The following is a 9,016-nucleotide window of genomic DNA, read 5'->3' as shown; positions in this document are numbered from 1 at the left end:
ACTAAGGCCATTGATAGTGTTGAAACACTCAGAACTTGTTTGAAAATTTATTTTTGTTCTTGGTTTGCTTGGGGACAAGCAAAGTTTAATTTGGGGGATTTTGATAACTGCTAAATAATTTTGAATTTATAGGAGTTAAATAGTCAAATTTTGGCTTAAAATTAATTATTTAGCAGTTATTTGTAATTAAAAGTGAAAAAAATTAATTTAATTGAATTTCTGGTTGCAGATACGAAAAATAAGGCTGCAGTTAGCAAAAGTGGCACAGAAAGGAAGAAAAAAGAAGAAATTCTGAAGCAGGCCCAATCCAATAGGGGCGCTAAGCGCGCATCAGGCGCTAAGCAAGCAACTAACTGCAGGCGCTGAGCGTGGCGTTAAGCACGAAGGTGGAAACCGTTACGCGCGCTAAGCCCAGCTAGGCGCCCAGCGCCCGATCCAACAGAAGCACAGGCTCAGCGTGCATGGCGCGCCCAGCGCGCGATCTGAACGCGCTAAGCGCGAGGTGTGGCGCTGAGCGCGACTACGAAGGCCCATAAGCCCACTTCAGCAACTATAAATAGAGAGGCAGTCCCAAGGAAATTTCATCCCATCTCAGAGCATCACTCTCAGTCCTTCAAGCCTGAGTTTTCTTTTCTCTCTATATTCTTTGTTTTGTTAGCCTATTCTTTCTTTCATCCCCAGTTGTAAGCCCTCAATGGCCATGAGTGGCTAAACCCCTAGCTAGGGCCTGGCAGGCCTAAAAAGCCAACGATGTACACTGAGCTCCAAGAGTTATCAATGCAAAGGAATTTATTCCAGGTTTTTCTATTCTATTTCTTTTCTTTTATTCTTGCATTCATTCTTAGATCTCTTTTTGGGTTTTAATCGCTCGGGAGAGGGTAATTCTCAATAATATTTAAGATTCAATGCATGCATCAGTTTTAGGGGTTATACGCTTGGGAAAGGGTAACACCTAATAGAACATCTAAAGAAAAGAATCATTGGGTTAGCATTGCTAGGCATAGAGTGATAACTCACTACCCATGCATATAAGCAACATCTAGAACTTAATCTTAACGCATTTTAATTATTGAGTCTTCGCAAAGGCATTTGGGAGATAGGTAGTTAAAATAGGCTTACCAACGTGAGGCATCAGGGGCAAGTAGTCAACAGATGTGGGTAGAACTAACACCATTTCATTGGTAATGAATATCATACTTACATGCATCGTAGGCCAATTGGGTTTGTCTGGTCTTGGCATTTCTATCAATTGTTTTCCCTTTTACTTATTTGTTTTAGTAATAGCACTCTTTACTATTCCTACTTTCATTCCTACTTTACTACTTTACTCCCACTTACAAATTGAGAGGTATTGAATAAGTGCAATAAAATCCCTGCGGACACGACACTCGGACTTCCGAGCTTTACTACTTGTCACGATTTGGTGCACTTGCCAAAGTCTTAACATGGTGCTTTCATCAGAGTTTCATCAAGTCCGCTGAGAAACAATCATCATACTTCTACAAGAGAAGCTTGGGCACCTTTGTAGTTCTAGCAAGTCATTTTGGATCTAGACAAGAGCCAGGGAGGTTAGAAGTTTTCATCAGGACTAAGGGGTTTGCTCTATGAAATATAAATGGAAGACAAGTACATTCTTGGGGTGAAACACCATGACAGAGACTGAGTTTATGACAGATGGGACATTTTGCTCTGCTTTTAGTTCAACTGAATCTTCTGGTGAAGACATTGAACTATGAAGTATCTTCTGGGAAAGATTTATGTGGTGTCTTGCTAAAATAACAGTGATGTAATAAACATAGTTGCCCTTATCAGATTTAAGTTGCAAACATTCAAATCTTTACACTGCCACGGCCACATAGATTGCAAACATTCAAGGCCCAATGGTGGAGTCCATGGTCGAGGCCATCTCCAGCATCGAGACAACTTGCCTCCAACATTTAAAATTGAGGGATTGTTCGTCAGCTATATCTTTTCCAGGTGGTCGTCTACCTGCATCTCTGAAGACTCAGGTTATCAGCAATCTTAAAAATCTGGAATTCCCTACCCAACACAAGCACCAGTTACTAGAATCACTGTTTCTATATAATAGTTGCGATTCTCTCAAGTCTCTTCCATTGGTTACCTTTCCAAATCTCAAAAGTCTCCCAATCGAAAACTGTGAACACATGGAATCTCTTTTGGTTTCAGGGGCAGAGTCATTTAAGAGTCTGTGTTCTTTGAGAATTTCCCAATGCCCCAACTTTGTATCATTCTGGAGAGAAGGATTGCCTGCGCCCAATTTGACTGATTTTGAAGTTTTGCAGAAGGGGGGGTATGCCACCTAACCTGAGAACAGTTTGGATTGTCAATTGTGAGAAACTACTGAGCGGCCTAGCATGGCCATCCATGGGCATGCTTACCCATCTCTATGTGGGGGGTCGATGTGATGGCATCAAGTCCTTCCCTGCAAGAATTAACCATAGAGAGATGTTCTTTGCTGGAGAATATGGTGGGAGAAAGGCTTCCTGTCTCTCTAATAAAATTAACCATAGAGAGTTGTCCTTTGCTGGAAAAACAATGCCGCAGGAAGCACCCTCAAATTTGGCCTAAAATATCCCACATCCGTCACATTAAGGTTGACCATAGATGGATTTAGTGACCAAGGATGAGCACCGGGTAATTCTCCTTCTTTGACCTACTTCATCGTCTTCTAAGCCTAAAAGGGACTGCCCTGGATTGGCTATGGCAAGAGCCTTTGGAAATTTTTGCCTAAAAGACTATGGTGTCGCCTCAGTCCCTGATGTGTCTTACAGAAATCTTACCAACGAGGATAAGTTTGTGGTTTTGGCTTCTGATGGGGTAAGCATTTTCATATCAGGATGTCAACTTCGAATTTTGGATTGTGATTCTTGAATAATCATTTACAAGAACAGAACAATCATTGTTAGTGTTTAAATGATGCTCAATTTTCTCATTCCTCTCAATCCAAATATGTTTACAAATATTTTATCAAATAGTATAAGAAAAGAAATAACCAAGAAGATTAAATGAATTAACAGCATGTAGTTTTCACACATACATGTTTAATTCATATTGGACAAAAATTAGATGCTGTTAGTTCTATAAGTGCTTTCTCTGTTGTCTTTCAATAGGAATTGGAGTTTCACCTAGCAATCCGTGTAATAAAGGTTTCCATTAAAAGTCAACATAGACTACTAAACTGAAAATCCAATTTACATTGAAGAACAATGTTAAAAGCACCTATGAAACTATATCTAAGTTTTGTCCCAGCATATTTGCAACAAATAATAGCTTATTTTTATCAGTTTCCTAAGAGAGCTTTTAAGCAATAAACAACAACCAATTAACTTCTTAAAAATTATCCCAACCAAAAAGGTCTGAATGTTCTTTCTTAGAGATTTTAAGCATGACTAAGAATTATAAACAGCAACACCAAAGTTGAAAAATAAGTTTAAATATATTTTTTTTTCTTAATAAATATTTAAATTTAATATTTATTTTCTGATAAAAAAAAATTGCAGTAAGTTCTTATAAAAAAAAAAGTCATTTATTATTAGTCTTTTGAAATGGAGTCATAATAAATGAAATACATTATCCTAAAACAAACATATAATTTTTTAATTTATCATGAACTAAAACATAACATAAAAAACAAAAATATACATTAATACTTAAATACAAAACTAGAATATTTATTAGAAATCAGGCCAATATATTAGCATATAAAAAAATAAAGGCAGACCTCCTAAAAAATGAACGCATGATGAAAAGATAGATCTTTGAGGGACCACCACATGTCTTTTGGCTTACCACCTGGAGCTTCTACACTACACTATTTCAAGTAACCAGACTTCAATCTAAACCATTGAATTTTTAATTAATATATTTAACGGCTAATATTGATGGTAGATACTTCCACCCAGATACCACGTTCAACAAGTATCCAACCACACCGCTGCACCTTGTCAAAAACCAACCCAGTTTTGTAACCAATTTCTTTCCTTTATCTTTCTCATTCAGATCATGGCTGAGGCAGTTGGTGGTGCGTTTCTCTCTGCTTTCCTTGATGTTGTGTTCGACAAGCTGGTCACCGATGAGGTTGTTGACTTCATCCGTGGAAAGAAGCTTGACCTCAATTTGCTTGAGAACTTGAAGACCACTCTGAGACTGGTTGGAGCTGTGCTTGACGATGCTGAGAAGAAACAAATCAAACTCTCCAGTGTCAACCAGTGGCTCATTGAGCTCAAAGATGTTCTCTATGAGGCCGATGACTTGCTGGATGAAATTTCCACCAAATCTGCAACTCAAAAGAAGGTAATTAAAGTGTTTTCTCGCTTTACTGATAGGAAAATGGCCAGTAAGTTGGAAAAAGTAGTTGGCAAATTAGATAAAGTTCTAGAAGGCATGAAGGGTCTTCCTTTGCAAGTGATGGCAGGGGAGAGCAACGAGTCATGGAATGCTCAGCCAACAACATCTCTGGAAGATGGATATGGTATGTATGGTAGGGATACAGACAAGGAGGCCATAATGAGGTTGTTGTTAGAGGATAGCAGTAATGGTGTGCAAGTGTCTGTGACCGCTATTGACAACCCGAAATGAAAACGTAGTGAATGTAGTCCCTTACCATATTGTTCAAGTTCTTCCTCTAAGTAAATTGTCAAATGAAGATTGTTGGCTAGTGTTTGCAAACCATGCATTTCCTTCCTCGGGATCAGGTGAGGAGGATAGAAGAGCTTTAGAAAAAATTGGAAGGGAAATTGTTAAAAAGTGTAATGGATTGCCTTTAGCAGCACGATCACTCGGAGGTATGTTGAGAAGAAAGCATGCCATTAGGGATTGGAATAATATACTTGAAAGCGACATTTGGGAACTTCCTGAAAGTCAGTGTAAAATTATTCCGGCTTTGAGAATCAGTTATCATTATCTCCCTCCACATCTAAAACGGTGCTTTGTTTATTGTTCATTATACCCGAAAGATTATGAATTTCAAAAGGATGACTTGATCTTGTTGTGGATGGCTGAAGATCTTTTGAAGCTTCCAAACAAAGGAAAGTCGTTAGAAGTTGGTTACGAGTATTTTGATGATTTAGTTTCAAGATCATTTTTTCAACATTCAAGAAGTAATTTAACTTGGGACAATTGTTTTGTAATGCATGACCTCGTGCATGATCTAGCATTATCCCTTGGTGGAGAATTCTACTTCAGATCAGAAGACCTTAGAAAAGAAACCAAGATTGGTATAAAGACTCGTCATTTGTCCGTGACAAAGTTCAGTGATCTAATCTCAAAGATTGAAGTGTTTGACAAACTACAATTTTTGAGAACTTTCATGGCAATTTATTTTAAAGATTCTCCGTTCAACAAGGAAAAGGAACCAGGTATTGTAGTCTTGAAGCTTAAGTGCTTGAGAGTTTTATCATTCTGTGGCTTCGCAAGTCTGGATGTTTTGCCTGATTCAATAGGTAAATTGATCCACTTGCGTTATTTAAATCTCTCTTTTACAAGTATAAAAACACTGCCGGAGTCATTGTGTAATTTGTACAATCTACAAACTCTGGTGTTGTCTCATTGCGAAATGTTGACCAGGTTGCCTACTGGCATGCAAAATCTTATAAACTTGTGTCATCTTCATATTAATGGTACTCGTATAGAAGAGATGCCTAGAGGAATGGGAATGTTAAGTCATTTGCAGCATTTGGATTTCTTTATTGTGGGCAAGGATAAAGAGAACGGAATCAAAGAACTGGGGACACTTTCAAATCTTCATGGTTCACTTTTTGTTAGGAAGTTGGAGAATGTAACCCGAAGCAATGAAGCATTGGAGGCTAGGATGCTGGATAAGAAGCACATTAATCATTTATCCTTGCAATGGTCTAATGGCAACGACTCCCAAACTGAATTAGATGTGCTGTGCAAATTAAAACCTCACCAAGGCCTGGAATCTCTAACAATATGGGGTTATAATGGAACCATATTTCCAGATTGGGTGGGAAATTTTTCCTACCACAACATGACATATCTGAGTTTACGTGATTGTAATAACTGTTGTGTGCTTCCTTCACTTGGGCAACTACCGTGTCTTAAGTACCTCGTTATTTCAAAATTGAATTCACTGAAGACGGTTGATGCAGGGTTTTACAAAAATGAAGATTGTCCTTCTGTGACACCCTTTTCTTCCCTTGAAACTCTAGAAATTGATAACATGTTTTGCTGGGAGTTGTGGAGTACCCCTGAGTCAGACGCCTTTCCTCTACTCAAGTCTCTTACAATAGAGGATTGCCCCAAACTAAGGGGAGATTTGCCAAATCACCTTCCTGCTCTGGAAACACTTACAATTACAAATTGCGAGCTTCTTGTCTCTTCTCTCCCTAGGGCTCCCACCCTTAAGAGATTAGAGATATGTAAAAGCAACAATGTATCGTTGCATGTGTTTCCTCTTTTGTTGGAATCGATAGAAGTAGAAGGAAGCCCAATGGTGGAGTCCATGATCGAGGCCATCACCAGCATTGAGCCAACTTGCCTCCAACATTTAAAATTGCGGGATTATTCGTCAGCCATATCTTTTCCAGGTGGTCATCTACCTGCATCTCTGAAGGCTCTGCATATCAGCAATCTTAAAAATCTGGAATTCCCGACCGAACACAAACCGGAGTTACTGGAACCACTGCCAATATACAACAGTTGTGATTCTCTCACGTCCCTTCCATTGGTTACCTTTCCAAATCTCAAAACTCTCCGAATCGAAAACTGTGAAAATATGGAATCTCTTTTGGGTTCAGGGTCAGAGTCATTTAAGAGTCTGAATTCTTTAAGGATTACCAGATGCCCCAACATTGAATCATTCCCGAGAGAAGGACTGCCTGCGCCCAACTTGACTGATTTCGTTGTTAAATATTGCAACAAGTTGAAGTCATTGCCTGATGAGATGAATACTCTTCTCCCAAAGTTAGAATATCTACAAGTTGAGCACTGCCCTGAAATTGAGTCGTTTCCTCAAGGGGGTATGCCACCTAACTTGAGAACAGTTTGGATTGTCAATTGTGAGAAACTACTGAGCGGCCTAGCATGGTCATCCATGGGCATGCTTACTGATCTCTCTTTTGAGGGTCCATGTGATGGCATCAAGTCCTTCCCAAAGGAGGGGTTGCTGCCTCCCTCCCTTGTGTCTCTGGGGCTATATCACTTCTCAAATCTGGAGAGTTTGACCTGCAAGGGGCTTCTCCATCTCACATCCCTGCAAAAATTTGAAATTGTTGACTGTCAAAAGCTGGAGAATATGGAGGGAGAAAGGCTTCCTGACTCCCTAATCAAATTATCCATACGGAGATGTCCTTTGCTGGAAAAACAATGCCACAGGAAGCACCCTCAAATTTGGCCTAAAATTTCCCATATCCGAGGCATTAATGTTGACGGTAGATGGATTTAGTGACCAAGGATGAGCACCAGGTAATTCTCCTTCTTTGACCTACTTCATTGTCTTCTAAGTTTAACCATGCAAACTATTTCAGCCAAGGATATCTTTCATTTCAAGTCCTTTTACTCTCACATTTAATTTAGTCATTGCATTCAACAAGTGTTAGGCTAGTTGTTCAGTTTGATACTTGGTTGGAATTGCAGGTCTAAACGAAACCAAATTCTTTTGTATAGATTTTATTTACTTCAGAAACATACTTCAGAAATGACTAGATTTCTTGTCTACGAACTGATTCTGAAATGGAATTTGATGTACTATATATCTTACTAAATCTTCAGGGAATAAGAGCATTATTGAAGGCAACATATATGAGAATGTTTCTTATGATCCTCTAGCTACAAAGAAGAAATAACAATACAGGTATTAAGTGTGCAACATCAGTTACTTCCTCAATATAACGATTACCCTGAAGAAATGTTATTAATCAATGCCATTGTATTTGAACTTCCTCGATATATCAGCAATCATGGTGTTGTTTCTTCTTGTTACATTCTCTGTCAGTGTTCAAAGGGTAACTGGGTGTACTTTGTTTTTCAGAGATGGAAGATTGGCCCGTAGAAACTGCACCTGTCAATGGATATGAATTTAACTTTGAACTAGATCTAAATGGAACTTGTGATTTAATTGACGAGACACTGATGTTTTTTAAACACCTGAATTTTTAACTGAAAAGCTTTTCATTGCATACAATGGAGAGGATGAAAAACTATATCAGGACAAGTGGACAACTACATAGGACGATCTTAGATCTTTAGATAACACATGCAGTCTTCCTAGGTATATTGGCAGATTATAGAAAATGTTGCGTATCCTTTAACTGCTAGCCATTTTAAATTCTCTGCTATGTTTTGATTTTTCCATTATTATTCTGTTGTAGGAAATAGTAATATACTGCTCCCTAGGCAGGTCATCACTTTTGTGTTTGATGCAAAGATGGATATATATAGGTGGAACACTTCTGAAAGGTTTATCTCAATATGTACAGGTTAAATTTCCCATACTGCTGCTTGAATCAATGAATTTTTGCAAGTTTGGTCAGTAATCAAAATGCTCAAAGTAGCCTGTACATGTTATTAGATGTGAATTCTGTTACATACTACTGATTGGCACTTACACCAGTGCACAGAATGGGAAAGAACTGGAAGAAAGGAAATATTACATTCAAAGCTTTTGATGCAAAACATAAGAGTGGAGGTGGTGGTTTCATCATTGTGGAAGGTTTCCATAATGTTCTCAGAAGTTTGAGCACCTTAGCGGTACAAGCTTCATTGTATGGAATGAGTTCTGGCAAGTGATTTTTGTTGAAGATATGCTTTTGTAACTGCATAATATTTTATTTTTCAGTTTTTAAAATAGGATTTAGTAAATAAATTGGTTTCCTATATTTTAGGAGTAAGTCAGTTTTAATGGATTAACCTAGTCAATAAGTAGTTCCTATCTTTAAGGAGCAAGTTAGTTTTAATATTCTGTTTTACTAATTAGTTTATCTTTAGCTATTTATTGTATTGCTATTTATTGTATCGCTGCTGAGAACAATTTGAA

At 38.1% G+C, this 9,016-nt stretch overlaps 1 protein-coding gene across 1 annotated transcript; it reads left to right on the top strand.

Moving 5' to 3' along the window:
• The first annotated feature begins 4,807 nt into the window (after window positions 1-4,807).
• LOC102668452 (putative disease resistance protein At3g14460) lies at window positions 4,808-8,936 on the top strand. The gene is made up of 2 exons (XM_041013669.1): window positions 4,808-7,446; window positions 8,012-8,936. Exon 1 carries the CDS (start codon window positions 4,808-4,810, stop codon window positions 7,424-7,426), a length of 2,619 nt encoding a protein of 872 aa, XP_040869603.1. The 3' UTR covers window positions 7,427-7,446; window positions 8,012-8,936.
• Window positions 8,937-9,016: the final 80 nt, after the last annotated feature.

This window comes from Glycine max (genome assembly GCF_000004515.6).
Source record: "Glycine max cultivar Williams 82 chromosome 3 unlocalized genomic scaffold, Glycine_max_v4.0 Gm03_scaffold_135, whole genome shotgun sequence".
In the NCBI taxonomy this organism is placed as follows: Eukaryota; Viridiplantae; Streptophyta; class Magnoliopsida; order Fabales; family Fabaceae; genus Glycine; species Glycine max.
This window is presented reverse-complemented; position numbering and strand designations above follow the sequence as displayed.

What these genes read in the sequence shown, in the direction of transcription:
- LOC102668452 (XM_041013669.1), top strand. Translation starts at nt 4,808, where the DNA reads ATGTTGAGAAGAAAGCATGCCATTAGGGATTGGAATAATATACTTGAA.